The sequence below is a fragment of the Spodoptera frugiperda genome, chromosome 2 (genome assembly GCF_023101765.2).
Source record: "Spodoptera frugiperda isolate SF20-4 chromosome 2, AGI-APGP_CSIRO_Sfru_2.0, whole genome shotgun sequence".
Lineage (NCBI taxonomy): Eukaryota > Metazoa > Arthropoda > Insecta > Lepidoptera > Noctuidae > Spodoptera > Spodoptera frugiperda.
Window position 1 is genome coordinate 11,843,287 of NC_064213.1, and position 20,150 is coordinate 11,863,436.

The window sequence follows — 20,150 nt, forward strand, 5'->3', positions numbered from 1 at the left end:
TCAGTGCACAATCACATTATGGCATCTCTTCTTTGAACCTTACCCTACCCCTCCGTACCCCCTCTATCCTTTATTCTGAATCAAAAAGAATGTAATACTTTCTAAACGAAAACGATGACTGTCATTTTCGCTTTTCTACAAAATTGACAGTGACATAAAAGGCTCCAATTCAAGTTATAAATGTTGGGCATCCTAAGCATGTTCCAACGTTGTGTTTGTTTCATACATGCGGTAAAAGCATATAGTTGTCTCTTTCTAGTCAGAATGTTAAATTCTAATCGGTATGGAACGTTAAATTCTTATTTACTGTTTTCATTTTCATTGTGATAAAGTGAATTTTAATTTATTTATAGGATAATATTTTTCTATAGAAAATACCTACTAAGTGCTTTTGAAACAGAAAACATTAATAAGTTTGTATACAGACGATCAGGATCAGTATAAAAATGGAGTTTCCTACCCTTGGTGAACACTGCCAGTATAAAGACTGCAACCAGGTAGATTTCCTGCCTCTTCAATGCAAATGTGGCAAGGTATTCTGCCGGGAGCACTTTAACGAACATTGTTTGTCCGGTGAATGCGAGTTGGCGCCAAAACCTAAAGAAGTTAACCTCAAAAATGATGACCAGATATTCAGGTGCTCAGAGAAAGGTTGCCGGAAGGGAAACCTTCATGAAATGTTGTGTCCCAAGTGTAACAAACACTTCTGTATTGAGCACAGGTTTCATCCGTAAGTATTGAACATATTTTTTCAAATAAACAATATCCTGTTTGTTCCTTCATTTTAATATAATCCATATACATTTTCGTTTTTAATGTTGAACCGAGGAAATATATTATTTCACAAATATTTTTCCAGTTCCTGTCCGGAAATAGATGATGAGACAATGGCTGCCAAAATAGAGCAGCTTGAGGCTCCAAGAAGACAATTCCGAGAAGCCAATAAACATTTACAAGAAAAGGTAAATAATTTAGTTTAGACTATTAAATAAATCTGGACTTAATTTGTTTCCAATTTTGTTTTAATGCACAGAATATTATTGCTGTAGTAAAAATTATTAAAATATTTATTGATAGTTAAGTATGAAGATGCTTAATTTCCTATATAATATCTTGTCTTCAGATCACCGAGAACATCCGCAAGGCTCTCCAATCATCAGCCAAGGTGAAGACAGCATCAAAAATACATTTAATGAGGATAAAACAAAAGGCAGTTGGTCCAAAGACAATACCGGCTACAGACAGAGTATACTTTGCTATAAAAAAGCCTGTTAATATGGAACCAAAACCAATTAGAATAGTCCAGGAAGAAGATAGTATAACTAAATTTGATTCTGTGACTCTAGACCCTGACATCAAAGATACAGTACCAGTTTTTATCAGCTCCAAATGGAGCTTAGGCAGGGCCATAGATAGCATTTGCGATTCTTGTAATATAAAGAATGATAACAACAAAATTAGCTCTGTGAAGCTAAGATTGTTCAGGCAATTGGACAGTTACTGCATAAGTCCTATAAAGATGGATGTGGAAATATCGGAGCTGATGAAGAATGAGGTTTTATTGGAAGGTGACAGGCTTCTAATCGAGTATATTGATAGCAATGCACTGAGTGAGTTAGAGGAGCATGCACAGCTGTTCTTAAGTTGAAAGGTTTGTAAATAAATGTATAAACAGATATCTGGTTTCATTTATTAGTTTAGTAATTATTTTTTGCTAGGATGTTAGATTTTAATTTACAGGGTGAGATGTGTAATGAGTAAACTCCACACACTATATTCCACACCTAGGTGTGGACTAGTCCAGATTCTTGTGCACTTCACATAGATGCTTGTTCTTAGTGTCCTGGTAAGTCTATGAAAAACACGAATATTATATGGGTTGAGTCAATAAAACACAAAAGTAAAAATAAATAACCATGTAATAATGTCAACATAATCTAATTACAACTAACACTTAAAGCGGTACTTCACTACTGTCTTTACACTGTGACTGACTCCTCTGATACGTGACGGAGTCTACTAGCGGCATCAGCTGCGCCGGCGCAGAGGGGTTAGTGTGCGCGGTGGGGGGCGGGGTCGCCGCCAACTTGTACTTCTCCACTAACCAGGTGCAGTGACCCGTCCGTGCTATCAACGTTATTAAATCTCGTCGGTATTGTTTCGTTAATATCGCGTATAGGAACGGATTCGCACAAGCGTTCAGAGGGTAAAAGAATACTAGCAACACTTTCCCGTGACTGACATCGACTAGCGGCACTCCTGCTAGAGCTGTGATACCGAAGAACGCGACAGGCGCCCAGCACAATAGGTCAGTCCCTATCAGTAGCGCCATCTTGTTCGCGATCCGTCTTTCAGCTGCTGCGGCCGCCCCCCTCCCTCCGTAACTCTCTCCTCCCCCCAGTGACCTGTATATCTGCACGTAGCACACCACAATGGTGACCCACGCCAACGCACTCACTATGAATATCGAGCCTTGGTACACAGCATCTCCCACGTCCTTGCTCTCGACTGGTAAACATATTGAGGTAGACGAATAGTCTGACACGCCGACCAGCGGCAAGCCAGCCATCAGGAAGGAGTACAACCAACCGCCCATCATTATCTTAGCGGCGGCTGACAGAGAGATCCTCCTTTCTAAATAAATTGCATAAGTTATGGCGAACCAGCGCTCCAATGTGACTATAGTTAAAGTAATTACTGATAACTGTCCAGAAAATACTGATAGAAAGCCAGCGATCTTGCAGCCGACACCGTACTGCCAGTCGTAGGCGTAGTTGAAGAATTCTCCATAAGACCTGAGGTCTACGACGGCCAACATGAACAGGTAGAGGCCGGTGCAGAGGTCGGAGAAGGCGAGGTGGCACATGAGGAACCTCGGGACTGTCATCTCCGTGTGGTTGGTGAGTAGCACGAGGAGAACGGCAACGTTGCCCACCACAGCGGCCGTGATGACGAACCACACGCTCGCTCGGAGCCACGACCAGCCCATCACGTCTTCGCAAGGATTCAGTGCATCAGGTGCGGGAAAACATTCCACTTTTCGTGGACTGAAAATGAAAAACAATGTAGTTTACGTGAGTTTTCTTTTTGTACCATTATTTAGTTTAGTAGATAAGAGTTTCACAAACTATAATCACTTTACCTAATACTGAAGTTCCCGCACTCCGCGGATACAATCGCGAAGCCAGTCCCGAGCGTATTGTTAACTGGTTCGTGGAACTCCCCCTGGTCATCGTCGTCCTCCCAACTACCGGAGTCGGAGAAATACTCGTCCATCAAGTTAGCGTCGTACTCCTCACTCGTAGTCGCTGTTGACAGGTCTTCCTCTAATGAGTCCCTAGAAACGGAAAAAATGGCTTATTTTTGTGTACCTATTATTCGTACCAAGTCGTTTCGCAACTCTATTACATGAGGTTGAGATTCATAATAATTGGTATAATCTTTAGGGAAATAAAGGTCGTAAGATCGTATGGTATCTTGCCTATTCATTTGAATCCGAGTGGCAAAGATTTCTCAAGTTAAGGATAGGTACAAAATTAATCTAAATCATTATTGAACTCACGTAGTGTCATTTTTCCGTTGAGGCATAACGATCTTGAGTGGCGCTAGTGATCTCTTCTTTCTTCTGGCTACTGGCTTCTTCTGCTGACTAGCACTCGCACATTTCTGTTAACAAAATAAAGTGGTCTTGTTACCCTTTATGATTTTCTTTACTTTTTAGCTGGTCCATAAGATTTCAGTTTATAGAAATATTTGTTACTTTTTGCTACTTATTACTGAGAAAATATGAAGGATTCTTCTTACCGACTGCATTATAGCGATTTGCGTCTCATAGAGCTTGTGTCTCGTTGGGTTGTGTCGCTCCGGGAAGTGGAACGCGCAGCAATGGAAATGATGCGTCAGGTACGCTTTCTGGAGACTCTGAAGGTGGAAACGTAGAATTGATTAGAGAATAGTGTGCCCTTTTGCGGCATTCCTATTTAACTTGGTCAAGAATCAATATTGAACTCTATTAGAGTCTGTCCGTTGTCTCTATTAAATGGATATTTTTTTGTAAAATTATTACCCTGCAGCAAAATAATAAATTTATATGATAGAAAGCCACGAAGCAATTTTGGGCTGGATGCTAATCACAATATAAAATGTTAAAACTACTAGGATTATAACAAAACTAAAATATATTCATCTACTAAGCTTTTAGCCACAAACGAAATGACACGTCATGATTAGTTAATACATAAATCACCTGTCGCGCCAAGCCTAGAAACATGCTAAAGCTACATTGAAAGCGGCCATTACTGAGTCACACAACATTTGCACAGGAAGTAAGGGGTGCTAGTATTTGTTTGCAGGGCACACAGACGTGACCTTGCCCTTTATTTTAGAAACGGATATGTGCCATTAGTTTTGTTTTTATTCAGGAAATGAAGATGGATTCTTTACATTTGTCCTATTTCTGTGATTTCTCTGGGAAACTGGGAATTTGCTAATGCAGAGTATTTGTCGTGTAACCCAGCCTTTCTCGAGGAAAATTGTGGCGTAGTCAAATAGGTCTACAATTGACACGTTCAGACGAAACGCAGCAAAATTATGTTACAACTTTACAATTGTAAGTATTTTGTGAGAGGGTGATACTTCCCCGGTCGAGTCGGTCTGCATATTATAGTCTGCTTGGCATCACTTCATAAAAGACCACTTTTATTTTTCATGATTTTCAGTGTTGAAAAGCTGACAGGTTGGTTATTGTAACTCACCTGAAATTCGTAAATCGATGGGATGTACTTCAATGAAGGTGTCTTCTCTATTCTAAGGGTTTCTAAGTTCTGTAGTCCTGCGGTCGGCAGGGAGGTAATCGCGGTGTTGCTTAAATCTCTGGAGAAATAGAATGGATTAATATTGACACCGAGACCTTTATTGCTTGACTGAGTTTTGATAAGAGTAATACTTACAATTGTCGGAGGAGCAAATTCGATGCGAAGGCATTTTCATCAATATGTTTTAACTTCGTGTTGCCTCTGAAACTCCTGAAAACATAAATATATATGTAAGTAAAGACAGAGCAGTCAGAAAACAGCAAATTAGATAAAAGTAAAAATATCAACTCACAATTTAGAAATCTGCGCATTTTTAAACGCGAATGCAGGCACTTCTTCTAGCAAGTTGTAGTTCAAGGACCTAGAAAAGGGGAAAGAAAACAACTTTTTATTTTACAAAACTATGCTAAGTCAGCATGTTTGGATTTGGACACTTCTAAGTAAGCACTTAGAAGATCAACAACATAGGTAAATATAGTATAACGTCACACCTGTCTCTCATCGGGGGTAAGCAGAGACAATGGAAGGCCAGTTGCTACGAATCTTACAAAACAATAACACCTTAGGAAATAAGAGGAATGATAATGTACCTATGTACCATATACCTTTTTCTTCTTCGACCTACCTATACATAAATATGTAATTAGATAAACCTAATAAGTAAGTGGCTATATATTACTTCCCAGGAATGTCGTGTGTAGGTAATATTTCATAGCAACCATTCCGTAGGTTTTGGTGCGGCAATAAAGATAATAATTTTCACTTATGGCTGCAATTGCTAAGGTAAACTAATTAGCGCTAGATTACAGATAACGTCGGATTAACTACAGTTATTTGCATGAGACTTCTCTATGCGCCATGTGACAATATTTGGTAAACGTATTGTACGAACTAACTTGTATCTACGTGATTAGTTGTAGGAGGCTAGCCGATATTCGCGTTACTAAAAGCAACATAAATACTGCTCGTTGAATTTCGATTGAAAAATGGTCCAACGTTACATGACAGGATCCTGTTACTGAAAAATCATCAAAATTTTCCTGTTTTATATTTAGGTAATTAGCTATTAAATGATTGTTTACGATGCGACTATCTTATGAATTGAGAGACTTTATTGCTTCTAGGTAGGCACTTACTAACTTACCTAGGTACTTACTTAGAATTTTCGTGGTGTATTTGAAACTCAGTTGTTTTATTTTTTGGGAGCTACATAAACTTAACAAAATCTTCTTAAAATAAATCAGCAAATCATTGAAAAACCATGCAAAGAAATGAAAATAAAATAGCACATGTGTGTATGTACCTAGGGACTTACACTTGATCGGCGCGCACGCGCAATGCGTGCGGCGACAGGCGCTTTATGTGGTTGCCCTCTAGGTCTCTGTAACAAAATTACTGAAATTAAAAATCACTTATTTAGGACATTATTAAATCTATGTACTTTATTATTTGAATCAGTACATAGTATGTATAAAACAAAGTCACTTTCTCTATTTCTATGTTCCTTTATATGCTTAAATCTTTAAAACAAAAGGCCTAAAAAGGCCTTGCTAACGCTAGGTTATATTTCCTGTAATGTTAGTTATAAGAGTTGAAATAAATAAAACTACGCAACAGATGTTGACGCGTTTTTGTAAATAGATAGAGTGATTCAAGAGGATACTTTTATGTATAATACATGCATAATATATCATCATTGCACCCATGCTAAGGTAGGGCAGGTCGCTAGTCAGTTATAAGTTTGACAGAGAAGATTCGAGCTTGATTGAAAGTATCGGACATGCTCTTGCTGGTAAAAAATATACTTAGCTGGTAGAATAGATACTTACATAGCTTGCAGATAGGCGAGCGAGTTGTTATTCTTCTTGTCGTGCACGTGGCTCAGGTTGGGAACCTCCACCAAGCCAGACGTTGTGATGATGCTGTGGTCATTTTACAATGTGAATTACTAGAACATCATAATTACTTACATTTGCATTTAGGTTCTTAATTAAAAAAATAAATAAAACAACGTCCTCCTTCTTTTTACAACGTGTAACAAAAACAGCTTGTCGTTTGAATAACCGTTTACCTGGGCTACCTAATTGGTTTCGTTAATAAATGTAACACTCATGTTTATTATTTCCCACAACAAATCAATAAAAAGTCTGATCGATGATTAGTATTTAGAGGAAAATACAAGTAATGATAGTTTTATTATTATGTTTACCTTGTATGTACTCTGATACCTACAAAGAAACTTGCCACGTGTCTGTTTGTAAATAACATAGTAAATACTTAGTTTATGAATCATGATAAGCGATTATGTGGTGTGATTAAAACAAAAGGGTAATAAATAAAATACATACGTACAATGTGCGTAGCTCGGGCAGCGGCGGTAGGGGCGACACCCTGTGTAGTCGCGGCGCTTGCGTTATAAACCTGGGACACATGGTGGGCACTTCTTAGTTATTTATTTACATTTACACATAGTTTGACAGGAAAAGGAGACCGTGCCGTACTAAGAGACGTTTAATGATTACTTAAAGTACATTAGTAAAGATTTTGTTCAGAAAAAAATTGCTAAGTAACTATTAAAAATCTCTAAGTTCGGCGATTAGTGACTATCTTTGTTAGGTACTGACATTTAATTCGTAACTAATTCCTAGAAGGTAAATTTCCGATACATTTAACTAACTCCTGATATTTACTGTTCTGTATAACAGAACGAGAGAAAGGACTAGATGACGTTACAATGTGTTTATTTTCGTTGACATAATATTGGCTACACATCCTGTAACTTGTACTAGTTGAACAGTATTGGTTTGTTACATTTGTTTGCTTACGTTGGGCGTAATGGCGTAATGTAACATAACTCACAGTTCCTGCGTCAATCTTTTAAAACGTAGGAGTTTGTTGACTTGTGACGCCCCACATGTTGCGTATTATATTTCCGATATTTTGACCATATAGAGAACAGGGACCTGTTGACTTGTGACGCCCCACATGTTGCGTACCTATTAGCTTCCCGGTACATTGACCATATAGAGCACGGACCTTTTACTTTAATACTTTTAAGATATTGCTCTGTTAACTTACAAAACAGCTTTTAAAGCAGCATACTTATATTTAAAGTATGAGCTAAGCTTATTTCTAGATTGATAGCATAGATACTATAGTTATAATAAAGAAGATATCGTCCCACAAGTGCTCCTAATTGAGGTGTATTTCAACTGGCAATACTACCAAGTTAATTAAACAAATGCTTTATTGCACAGCTAGATAGACATTTCTTTTCCTATTACAGAAACAAGTAGGTATTAGTACCCAGACAAGACCTAGTCTCCCTGTTAATTGTCTATTTGAGTGTGTAGGTAGCACGTAGGTAGTTACGTTGTTTTGCCACGCACTTCAAGACGCACGTGCGTAGACATCAAACCGACAAGATCTCATCTGGAATCCTAATCCAAGATAAGCTGGTTTACAAGCACTTCAATCCTAAATACCATGAAATGTAGTTTGGAACGTTTTAAAAGCTATCTTCGGAAAACTGTAGTCAATAAACCAATTTTATGACTTGTATAGGAAATACTTACAGCGATTTGAGATTAGGCATCTTAGTCAGATCGTCTACTACTATGTGATCCAATTTCGGCGCATCCATTATTGATCTGGAAGAAACACAACTCTTTATATCTACGCATTGTTTCTACGTTGATTTCGGAACTAAAGATAAGGAGATAAGTACCGACAAGTTAAGGGTCTTCTTATCTACGAATCGAAGACGCAACCGACAGATAACGAATATGATTATCTATTTGTATCCAACATTAATGGCCATCAATCAAGATATTCGGGAAATATAGACAGTAGTACAAGATACAGAATAAAAATAACTACATACGCATCAAAGCCTTAAATAACAAGGAAATATGTGTAACAATGTTTACTTGTTACCTACTACTGCGTTTTTCGGTCGTCGAACATTCTCGATAAGTTGGTAATAGCATGAAGTGTGCCGTCGCGCTACAAAAAGTTTTGAACGGGGTTTTTGGTCAATAAGAGTTGGGCACTCTATCGCCTCTCCCAGGGCGGGAGAAGTCATGGGATGATGTTTCCGCTAAAAAAATTGTACGATGGGACTTATAACTGACGAAAATTAGATTTTCCATTTAACTAATAAGTAGCCATATCCATGTGCACCTCTGTCTGTCCCATAGTGTCAAAGACGTGTTATTGTACCAGAGTTGTCTATTTTATAGGACTGGACTGGACTGGACTAGAGAGTAAAAGAAGAACTTATAAAAAATACTAGGTATATCTATAGTAATAATGCTTACAAATGCTCAACTCGATGCAGATGGTAGCCGGCAGCATGGATGGCCTTCGCCGTGAGCCTCGTCATGTTGGTCTGGTGCAGCACCACGGACACACTCTCACTCATCGTGTGGCTTGCTGCTTCTCTGCTCCCTGGAACAATGCAAATGGACAAATGCTAAACAGAAATATTGTAATAGAAAAAAATAGTTATTTATCTAATAAAGGAATAATTATTCGAATAGATTATCCTTTATTTGATTGTCTGGACTTTAAAAGAGACTATGACCTTTGAGTTTGTTTCGGCATTTCTTCTCAGAGTAGTCCGATAGGAAATGCCGGCCTCATCTAGTTATTTCAAAGATTGACGTGTAAAAGTGTTATTTTGTAATCAACTTGCAGAAATTTATATAATTTAATATTGACGTCGTGCGATTGCGAACCAGGGTGGCACACATATAGTTACAATCAATATTAGTTGTTAATTATTCGCATACAAAATACAAGATTTCATAAAACGATGCAAAAATACATTAGAATGAGCTAAAGTTACGCAAATCGATCTTGCTTTTAACCCAGTTGGGATAACGCCAGGCCGAGGAAACCCGAGAGAAGCCAAGATCACACCACTAGAAAATCAATCAAATTATCTTCGGATTTCGGCAAATTGAGTGTTACCTAATCAAAGATTTCGTGAATCACACAGACATACGTAATTTTCCGTTTATCTATTTGTCGAAGCATCCATAGAAATACGGGGCGTAGGTGTTGTAACAAGGGCAGGGTCCAATGTGAGCTAAGCAAATATCTTAAGGAAACTGAAGTGACCAAAATATTCTTGGGAATAAGTAACGAAATGTACGAATTATACAGACTATGTCTTAAAAAATTGTTTCCAAGATTTCAGAACTTACCTACCTATTTAATAGTCTAACTTGACGTTCAGTAAGTAACTGAACGTACAGTTAGACTATCAAGTTACATACTAAAAATTTACACACTTTGGGTAGCTTCTGCCACTTCTATGTCTCAACTTTCAAGTAGGTACGTCAAGGTTCAAAATTCACTTAGATTTTTTTACATTTTTCACCCTTATGGTATTGTTTTATTAAATTTTAATAGTGATTTCAAATTTCCTTACAAATTCTCATACCTGTGGAAACCTCATAAAATCTACATACAGGTCCTGTAGATTTCAATATATTTTCTTTGTTTCACTACCGATGATGTACTATTTTAATGTTCTCGGACGGTTTATATTTATCTACTATTGTTTATTATCTATTCAGTCTTCAGACTTCGTAATAGCAACAATATACCACAGATTTATGACCATTTCAACAGATATTTTATTTCAGACTTTGTTTTCACTGATTGTTATTCAAACTGCAGTGAAAATACACAACACAATACCTAGATATTCCGGAGCTGCGGACAACGTAACAGGTTACCGGGGCTCCGGCTCAAAGCAGATGAAGGAACGGGGTGGTTTTTAGTCAGTAAGAGTCTGACACTCCCTCCCGTCTCACCCGGCAGGAGAAGTCATTGCAAGAATTTCCCCTCTCAAAAATACGTATGTGTAGGTCTATAGTTTATTCCATAGCTATGTCGATATAATAAAATTGTCATTACGAGTACACCATAACGAAGACGGAGTATGATATTTTGTAGCGAAGATAATTAACGCGACGACCGACGATACTGCGGATACTTCTGGAAACTTCCAGGGGAGCTTTCATAATATAATTGGGCGACGTTAATGACTTCACTAGAACATGTTCTTGTTTTTGTGGAAGTTGGCAAATACGTAGGTAGGAACTTACTTGTCTACCTTAGATTTTGGTAAGCTAAAATACCCATCGATCACTAAGCTCTAACGTATGGTCCGCGATTTTTTTTAGTTTTCATTAGGTACTTTTTATATCAGTAAAATAATGATGTCGGTGGCTTTTCTCACTCATAATTTACTTGTAATTTGTTTATCAATGGCTGTGCTCATAAAGAACATACTTTTCAGATCGAACACAAAATTTTCATAACACCAACAAAAGTTGTGCAATAATGATTTTGTTCTAAGATTTAAAGTTGCTACAAATCTTCGAACAATTTTATCTCTCTCACATATCTATCTACTTTAGACACTTTGGTATCGGAAATTGACGTAATTTGTCTAGTATTACTTTTTATTTAGATCAGATACATAGAAGTAGTGCTGAAAACTAAGTTTGAAAGCTGAAAGTTTGATCAGATATATTTTCGATCATTTTGATTGGCATGTTATGGCATTTAGACTCGACCTAGGTTCAATCAGTATCTAAACCTAGCTGATCAAACATTTTGTCGAATATTTTTTGGTATATAAACATTTTGTCTGTCTACGCAAAGTAGGTACGAGTGCTTCTTGTTTTTTTATTGATGATTTTTATTCATTACATGATCCATTTATCTTCTGACATTCAAAAGCGTCTACAAATGTTGTCTAATTAATTAGACACGCGGAAAATCCGCGTATACTATCAAGAATTTGTAACAAAAACAGCGATTTGCGAGCTGTTTGAGAGATGCCAGACATCAAGTAGTTAGTTAAGAGTACCTATTACAATAAACATGGTACATGCCTCAGTTTTACGACACACCTAACTGGTCGGTAGTTCTTCATGTTAGCTGCAAGAACATTAATCTCTGTTTCATTGTATTGTTTATATTATTTGCACGGAACTGTGAGTAATGTGAAGTGAAATGGTGTTTGTTTTGTGCATGTGTAAGTTTATAGTAAATGCAATGTGTAATTACAAATCAGTAATAACAAACTATTCGCCAATATATCTATCAGTAAGTTGAATCAATCTCTTGCTCATCAGGTCAGATTTACGAACACAAGATTCGAAATAGATCATACAGAGTAGTAGGTATAGGTATGATTGGATATTAATCTTTGAAATGCCATTGTCGGTTTTATTGACAGTACAGAATTCTCACGAAGAAACGCGCAAGCGAAAAACTGCAGTCGTAGCTCATAGCTCGTAGCGCGTAGTTCGGAGCGCGTAGCTCGTAGTGCGTAGTACGTAGCGCGTAGTCCGAATGGCGTAGTTCGTAGCGCGTAGTCCGAAGGGCGTAGCTCGTAACGCGTAGTCCGTAGGTCGTAGTGTAAAGCTCGTAGTGCGTAGTTCGTAGCGCGTAGCAGCGTTTTCTTGTTATTAATCACATAGTTGTGCAATTGGCGAGTTGACCGCACGGGAGTTTATACTCGTAAAGTCTACACTTTAGTTAAAACGCCTAGCCTGTCCACTTTACTACTGCGGAACCTATTGTATAAGAGAAAAGTAACAGTAAGATTTGACTTGTTTTGTTCGGCAGCTGCCCCTTGAAGGAGCTCGCGTGTTTGACTGTTTGATGGGCAAACACAGCCGTTGTCAATTAAAAACACTGTTATCAGTGACGTGTCGAATGCTACACAGATAACGCGGCCTTGCCGAACTGCGTTTGATAGATCTTGCCGGTCCAGAACAGTGGGAGACAATTTTACAGTAGGTACCTATGTAAGAAAGTTAATTTTTTCATAAGAAGACGTACATTAAGATAAACATACTTTAAATAGACATTACAAATATACCTGGAAAAAGAATTTGTGCATCACACAAGACGTTAACAGGCCTTTCGGTTACCCAGCCACTGCGCCAATCGTGTAGTCATATTCCGCATATTTATCAGTTAAACCTGCTCTTAAGTTCTACCATGTATCTACACATTTACAAAGCCTATTAAACAAGTCTATTTTTATACCAGTTTGAAGAGAGCAATAAGATTAATTTAAAGTGTGATAGAAGACATAACATTGACTTTCAAACGTGATTGTAAATAACGTGTAATTGAATAAATGCTTTGATGTTTACTTTGACTATTGACATCTAATGGTATCCTGGTACCTGTCTGTCGGAAAATTACCAAATCTACTATGAATTAGCACTAAACTTGAAGTAAGATTCGTCTGTGTTCAAACGAAAGCACTCGGTGACTTTTCATATTTGTAAATATGAAGTCAAAAAGTCGCTTTTAAAAACTTTATAACTTGTTTTATTTCGAAATACTAATAATAACTTCGGCTTGCATCGTTAACAATCATAAGCGCGTTGTGTTTACAAATATTTGTCTGAATTCTGTTCCGCAGATGAAAGGCACAGACATACAAATATTTCCTCTAATTACCATTGCCTGTGAACCGGTTTATTGTAAACATGCAAGTCTTATTCCGGATTATATTATGTTTTATAAGCATTTTATTGCTTGTATACGTACATTAATGTGTAAAATATGTTGTTATTGTTTGTTTATGTTTACGTGTGTAAAAGCAACCTCACAATTTAGAAGAGTTTAGAAGTTATTCGAGTTCATAATACTGAAATATATACAATTTTAATTAGTTTTTATTAATAAATTCAACCATTTTCGTGTAAAGGTGTGTCCAAACATAGCGCGGCATTCAAGCGCGGCTCAGCTTGCCGCGCTATGTTTGGACGAAGCAGCGAGCTACCTACGTTCGCCGCGAACGGTGTTAGTGTCGCCGCACACGGGCCACACGCGACAGCCTCAAAAGTAGCTGAAGCGCGACAGCCAATGGTACTGCGGTCGGGAATATGATATAAATATTTCTATATCCATATTTATCTACCTATATGAGAGGGGGCGCGGAATCGCGCGTACCGCGCACAGTGGCGTGTGGCGGCTTTTTGTGTCAACGTTTATTGCGGGCCACAAGAAGCAAACTGCGACGAATTTGCGTGTGGTAGTTGATAATGAATTCTTTGTCCTTTGTTGTGGTCGCATCCAACACTGCCTTTCTTTTAACGTAATTTTCGATTAATAAGCATAGCGACATTAATTAAGCATTACGCTGCGGGTCTTGGCGAGCAAGGGAAGCTGCCGCCCGACGACCCGTCGCGTCGCGTTCCGCGCACGCCTCAAGAGCCAGACTCACAGTGGGGCCCAGTAAGGCTGATGCCTAATCCGGAGCTGCGGACAACGTAAAAGGTTTGCTCAAAAGGATACAACGGGGTGGTTTTTAGTCAGTAAGAGTCTGATACTCCCTCGAGTTACCCAAGGCAGGAGAAATTGAATGATTTTCCCCCTGCTATATTACACGCAGCCGCTTTCATTGTAGTTTGAATACGAAATAAAGAGCGCGGCGTGTCTCGAACATGCCGCGCAGCATGCCGCGCAGAAGGTTTAAACTAGTCGCGCGGCAAATTTGTGTATGCCGCGCAGCTGCCGCGCATGTTTGACACACCTTTGAAATTCTTCGCTTTGGGTTAAATAGCTTCCATACTCAAGTTTATTTCTTGAAGACACATTACTCAATATGCAATATAATGTAACATGCATCTTCTGCATTGAAAGATCAGAGCATATGAAGTGTGTTTGTGGGTCAACCTTAAAACAATGTTGACAAAATTAGCACGTTACATTTAGCACCACGTTATGACGCATTCCGTCACTTTGACATGACAGACTCCGTGCGGTAAGCTCGGCTCACTTTGAAAAACAATTGTAATCTTCAGTTAAGTGTTTTGTTTTTCTGCTTTTTAATGGAAATTGTTAGCAGATGTTGATTTGAAAAAAGTTAGGTGTGTATTTGTTATGAACAGTTTCCTTATAGTTTTGGGATTGAAGCCCCAAAACTTTGTCACTGCCGTTACAGGGTCTTTATAATAGAGTTATTTTATGATTATGTAAGTATTGAGTACTTTTATTTTTCACATTATTTCGTATAAGTACCTACTTATTGTTATTGGTCTAATATCAAGTGGGACTTCTCAAATGGCCGTTTTATATCAATCATTAAAACAGAAAACGGTAAAGGCTTACAACACCATCCAGCACCTACAGGACCAGCAATACGTTGCGGACACACTTGAGCAGTTAAAAGAAGTAGTTGCAACAAAATTAAATACGACTGAAACTACTTCGTACGCTAGCATGGTAAAGAAAGGTCCCGAAAACTTCATCCGTCCTGCAAATTTAAGCTCAGTCGCTATTTATCCCTGCGATAAGACTAAAACAAGTGATGACACCAAATCGCTTGTACAAAAAATTATCTCGCCCGAGCAACTTAAGCTGCATGTACGTGGAATGAAAAAAGTAAGAAATGGCGGTGTTGTCATTAGCACTGAAAGTAAAGGAGATATCGAAAAGCTGAAGAAATCGGAGAAGTTAGTTTCCTCAGGCCTGACGGTAGAAGAACCATCAAAAAGACGCCCGAGGGTCGCAATTATTGGTGTCCCAGTAGCACTAACGGACAAGGAGGTTTTTGACTGCATTTATGAGCAAAACCTTTCTGATAAGGCACTGAACATAACTCGTGAGTCCTTCCATGAGTCCGTTAAATTGAGCCATAAATCGGGGAAAAAGGCCTCCCTTCCTGTAACTACATCGTGGAACTTCCCGCCAGTATCAGGAAAATTATAATAAGTCAAGGCCGAATTTTTATTAACTGGACATCGTGTCCTGTAAGAGATTTCACTGTCGTGACCAGGTGCTTCAATTGCCAACAGTTTGGACACGCAGCCAAGTTTTGCCGAGAAACTAGCCAAACATGCAACCATTGTGGAGAACCTGGACACTCAGGCAAGGAATGCAACAGCAGCTCTTCCCCTACATGTGCGACGTGCAAACGCTATAAGAGGAAATGTGACCATCCTACTGGGGATGTAACCTGCCCTGCACGTAAATATGCAGAGATGAACTATATTAATTCTATTGACTATGAAGGCGTCTAAGAGCGCCACCTAATACATAGCTAGTAGGCACATAAAAAGGCAGTTTACTTTATATTTATAGTTAAGTCTTAGTTTGCAACTAGTATGAGCAATCAACTAATCTGTGATCTGGATAGTTTCTCTGTGTCTGAATCTAATACTTGCGATGTTGAAGACTGCAAACATCTTCTTCCTTCGAGTAACAAAACGCTCACCCTGCTCACCCAAAATATTCGCAGCATAAACCGTAACATGCATGGCTTTGAGGTACTCTTACAAAGGCTTGACATAAGTAGTGATGTTATTGTTTTAACAGAATGTTGGTTATCCAAACAGAAACTCAACTTACCAACACTGGACGGTTATTACTCATATAAAACTGAGAGAAATATTAACCAAAACGATGGACTTGTAGTTTATATAAAAAATAATTTACAAACAACCAAGGAAGAACCTGTATCCCAGGATAGTAATTGTCTAATAATTAAAATTAACCCTGATACGGTGGTCATGGCTATTTATCGGCCCCCATCCCAAAATCTGGACAGTTTCTTAGGTTCACTAGATACTAACTTAAAATACTTATCATCTTATAAAAACATTATCCTTGTGGGTGATATGAATATAAACATTGCCCCCGGCAAAACCGATGCTCATGCTCATAGTTATCTGAATATTTGTTCATTTCATGGGCTTTTGCCAGCGCACTATCATACCACGCATCAGAGCGGCTCATGCTTAGATCATATCATTCTTAAATCAAAAAATCCATCAAAAACATTTGTTATTAATTCCTCGCTTACAGATCACCAAGCTGTTTTACTAACGTTACATATAAATTCACCTAGATTAAACTGCATGCGTAGCTACACTAAGTTCAATATGACAACACTCGAATCTGACATACGAGGCATTAATTTTGACCCAGTTTTTAATTCAACTGATGTAAATTTTTCTTTAAGTTATTTCATAATTTCGCTACAAAATGTAATTAGACAAAATACGATTACTAAGACGATGCCTAGAAAGTATAGCTGTCTTAAACCATGGGTCACGCCAGGACTAGTTCGTTGTATAAGACACAGAGATAGACTTCACCAAAAATCAAAACATGCACCTGAGAACGAAATACTTTCTATCACTTATAAAAGGTATCGAAATTTCTGTAATAATCTTTTAAAAAGAATAAAAAATCAATATGACAGAAGTGAATTACAGAAGGCTGGAAAAAGCAGTAAACTGGTGTGGAAATTTATTAAAAGAAATACACTTAGATATAAAAATCCGGAACCTCCGCTGGTTTTACTATCTACTGATGTAACGCCGTCCGAAGCAACTAATAAAGTAAACAATTTTTTTGCTAACATAGGCAAAAATCTTGCTGAAAAATCGTTGAAGTATGTTGGACAGTCCACAAAAAATCTAATGTCAAAATCTACGTCGAATTCTTTTGTTTTACTAAATACCGACATCGATGAAGTAATGGGAATAATTAACGGGCTCAAGGATAATTGTGCTACTGGGTGGGATAACATTCCTAATAATATACTAAAAACATATAAATACTTTCTTGCCCCTCCGCTAACCCACATTTTTCAGATCTGTCTGTCTGAAGGAATTTTTCCTAAATTGCTCAAAAAATCAGTGGTAACACCTGTATTTAAGGCTGGAGATAAAAACTGTGTGGATAACTACAGGCCCATCTCAGTACTGTCAGGTCTCTCAAAAATTTTAGAAAAATTAATTAACAATAGGTTAATAAAATATCTGGAAGACAATAAACTTCTTTCAAATAATCAATTTGGCTTTAGACCCAAAAGATCAACTGCACAAGCAGTACACAAACTGACTAATTACATCAGTACCAATCTGGATAATGGTATGCACACAATTGGGATCTTTCTAGACCTCGCGAAAGCCTTCGACACTATTTCTAATTCTTTACTATTGCACAAGCTTGAAACAATTGGGATAAGAGGAACACAACTTCTACTATTCTCAGATTATCTTAGCAATCGACTTCAATGTGTTAAAATTGGCCAACAAACAAGTACTGAACTTGAAAATAGTGGTTTTGGCATTCCTCAAGGCAGTATTTTGGGTCCTACCTTATTCTTAATCTATATAAATGACCTCTGCAGCCAGTCAATCCATAATGGTATCATAATGTCTTATGCGGATGACACGGCAATATTGTTCTCGGCTAAATCAAAAGAAGAGGTTTATGAACATGCTCAGAAGGGCTTTAACATTGTGACTAACTGGCTCCAGAATAATCTACTAACATTAAATCCCGATAAAACAAAATACATTTTATTCTCAATGAGAAATACTGCGCTTAGCAACATAAACATTTACGCGCACAATTGTAGCACAAACGCTGATACTGCATGTTCTTGCCCCACATTAGTTCAAGCTGAACAATTGAAATACCTAGGTGTCACTATTGACTCCAATTTAAATTTCCGTAAACATATCGAATTACTCTGTACTAGAATGCGCAAATTAATTTATATTTTTAAAAGTTTACGTAACATAGCTGACTATAAACTAATTAGACAGGTTTATTTAGCATTGTGTCAATCTGTTATTACATATTGCATAACCTCCTGGGGTGGAGCTGCAAAATCAACTCTACTACCTCTCGAGCGTGCTCAAAGAGCAATTTTAAAGGTTGCCACATTTCGCCCCTTTAGATTTCCTACACATGAGCTTTATAAGGTATGTAACGTGCTAACAGTTCGGCAATTATTTATTCTTAATATAATTCTCCACCAACACACTGCACTTCCTTTTGTTCCAGTACCCTCTGACAAGAGAAGGAAGGACTTAGTTTGCACAAAGCCTCAAACTAAACATGCGTTTGCTAGGCGCTTTTATGTTTTTTTAGGTCCTTTCCTATATAATAAACTTAACAAATTGTTAGACTTCTATAGTGTTAGTTGCAAAAAATGTAGTTATTTAATATCAGAATATTTAGCAACACTCAATTACACAGACACAGAGAAACTTCTAGAAATTTTGGATTGATTGCATTATTTAGGTAGTGCAAGTACTTGTAATATTAACATAGGCTCCTCTTACGTATAATTATGCTTATTCTCGTAGTTATTAATATATTACTTTTATATCCGGTTAACATAAACAAATATTGTCCTAGTTAAAAAGCGTCGTAAAGTGATGGTCTGAAACACAGGTTAATATAAACCTAGTTCGGGCAGGTCGCTACTTTACATTCTTATTCCAAATTACCACCATTTGTATTTGTAATTTAATATAAGTGTAGTAATAGATTATCTTAAGGCTATGATTATACTATTATAAGGTAAATGTTACTTGAACGTGAAATGTATGTAACTCTTTTTGTGTACAAATTTTCGAATAAATTTCAAATTTCAAATTTCAATATCGATAGACAGTTCAATAACAGTAAGACAAAAAATCATCTGTTTCTTATAACATTCAATACTTCTATGTCATTCACATGAAGGAACATTTGTTTATCAGTCGAGGCGGTGCGAGTATCTTATCAGCACCATAATCGCTCGGCAAGCACGCCGGCTGTGTGGCCTGTTATTTCGGTAAATTGTTGTAACACAGCGGATTAACACACTCTTACAACTTCCCACAAAACCCGCCTCATTCATCATTATTATTGGTACATGTTTGTCTATATAACCAGTAGATATTGGATTAGGAAGTAAGAAGTATGACACTATCGGAAACAAAATATCAATGATTTTGTTGTCGCTTTCGTGAGACGTACTAAATTAATTATTATGTTATCGGCTTACTCACGTAACATTTTGACGAGGAACTCGACTAGTTTCAAGCCATGCTAGAGGCTCATATTCATGAGCAGCATTCCGCGACAATCGCCGCGTCGTGTGTCGCGGAAAAATTAACTCATTTAGTATAGAACTAACTAAAGTCCATTAATACGTTATTTATAGGCAAATAACCAGATAGGATTTAAATATTTTAAAAACATAAACCTTTTAAATGTTTGTCAAGATATTTCAAGAGTCGCCATTGATCTGGTTGTTAAAAATAACATAAGGTAAATAATTATGAGAAGTTTACGCGGCGTAGTCCTCTACTACAGTGGAGCTGTATGTAACGAAGTGATCACGGAGTTCTAACTGGTACTGTCAATATGTGATCACGACTTTAAACTGCTGCTAGCACCTACCTACATAAAGCTAATGTATAACTTACCATTTTAGGTAAAATATATGTTGGTACCAAAACAGTACATCATATTCGTAGCAATATACCTGATCAAGCA

At 37.5% G+C, this 20,150-nt stretch overlaps 2 protein-coding genes across 2 annotated transcripts in view; one reads left to right on the forward strand and one right to left on the reverse strand.

Annotated features, from left to right (window-relative positions):
* The first annotated feature begins 280 nt into the window (after positions 1 to 280).
* Positions 281 to 1,676, forward strand: LOC118269143 (AN1-type zinc finger protein 1-like). Its single transcript, XM_035584086.2, has 3 exons — positions 281 to 730; positions 860 to 962; positions 1,124 to 1,676. Exons 1-3 carry the CDS (start codon positions 447 to 449, stop codon positions 1,646 to 1,648), a joined length of 912 nt encoding a protein of 303 aa, XP_035439979.2. The 5' UTR covers positions 281 to 446; the 3' UTR covers positions 1,649 to 1,676.
* A 225-nt stretch (positions 1,677 to 1,901) lies between these two features.
* Positions 1,902 to 20,150, reverse strand: part of LOC118269334 (lutropin-choriogonadotropic hormone receptor) — a 32,495-nt gene continuing 14,246 nt past the window's right edge. The window contains exons 2-13 of the mRNA XM_035584393.2: positions 9,134 to 9,263; positions 8,390 to 8,464; positions 7,167 to 7,235; positions 6,644 to 6,736; positions 6,130 to 6,195; positions 5,107 to 5,175; positions 4,950 to 5,024; positions 4,755 to 4,872; positions 3,805 to 3,921; positions 3,563 to 3,666; positions 3,143 to 3,337; positions 1,902 to 3,047 (exon numbers count right to left, since the gene is read on the reverse strand). Coding sequence (XP_035440286.2) covers positions 1,955 to 3,047; positions 3,143 to 3,337; positions 3,563 to 3,666; positions 3,805 to 3,921; positions 4,755 to 4,872; positions 4,950 to 5,024; positions 5,107 to 5,175; positions 6,130 to 6,195; positions 6,644 to 6,736; positions 7,167 to 7,235; positions 8,390 to 8,464; positions 9,134 to 9,263 — 2,204 coding nt within the window. The 3' untranslated portion in view covers positions 1,902 to 1,954. The remainder of the gene's footprint in view (positions 3,048 to 3,142; positions 3,338 to 3,562; positions 3,667 to 3,804; positions 3,922 to 4,754; positions 4,873 to 4,949; positions 5,025 to 5,106; positions 5,176 to 6,129; positions 6,196 to 6,643; positions 6,737 to 7,166; positions 7,236 to 8,389; positions 8,465 to 9,133; positions 9,264 to 20,150) is intronic.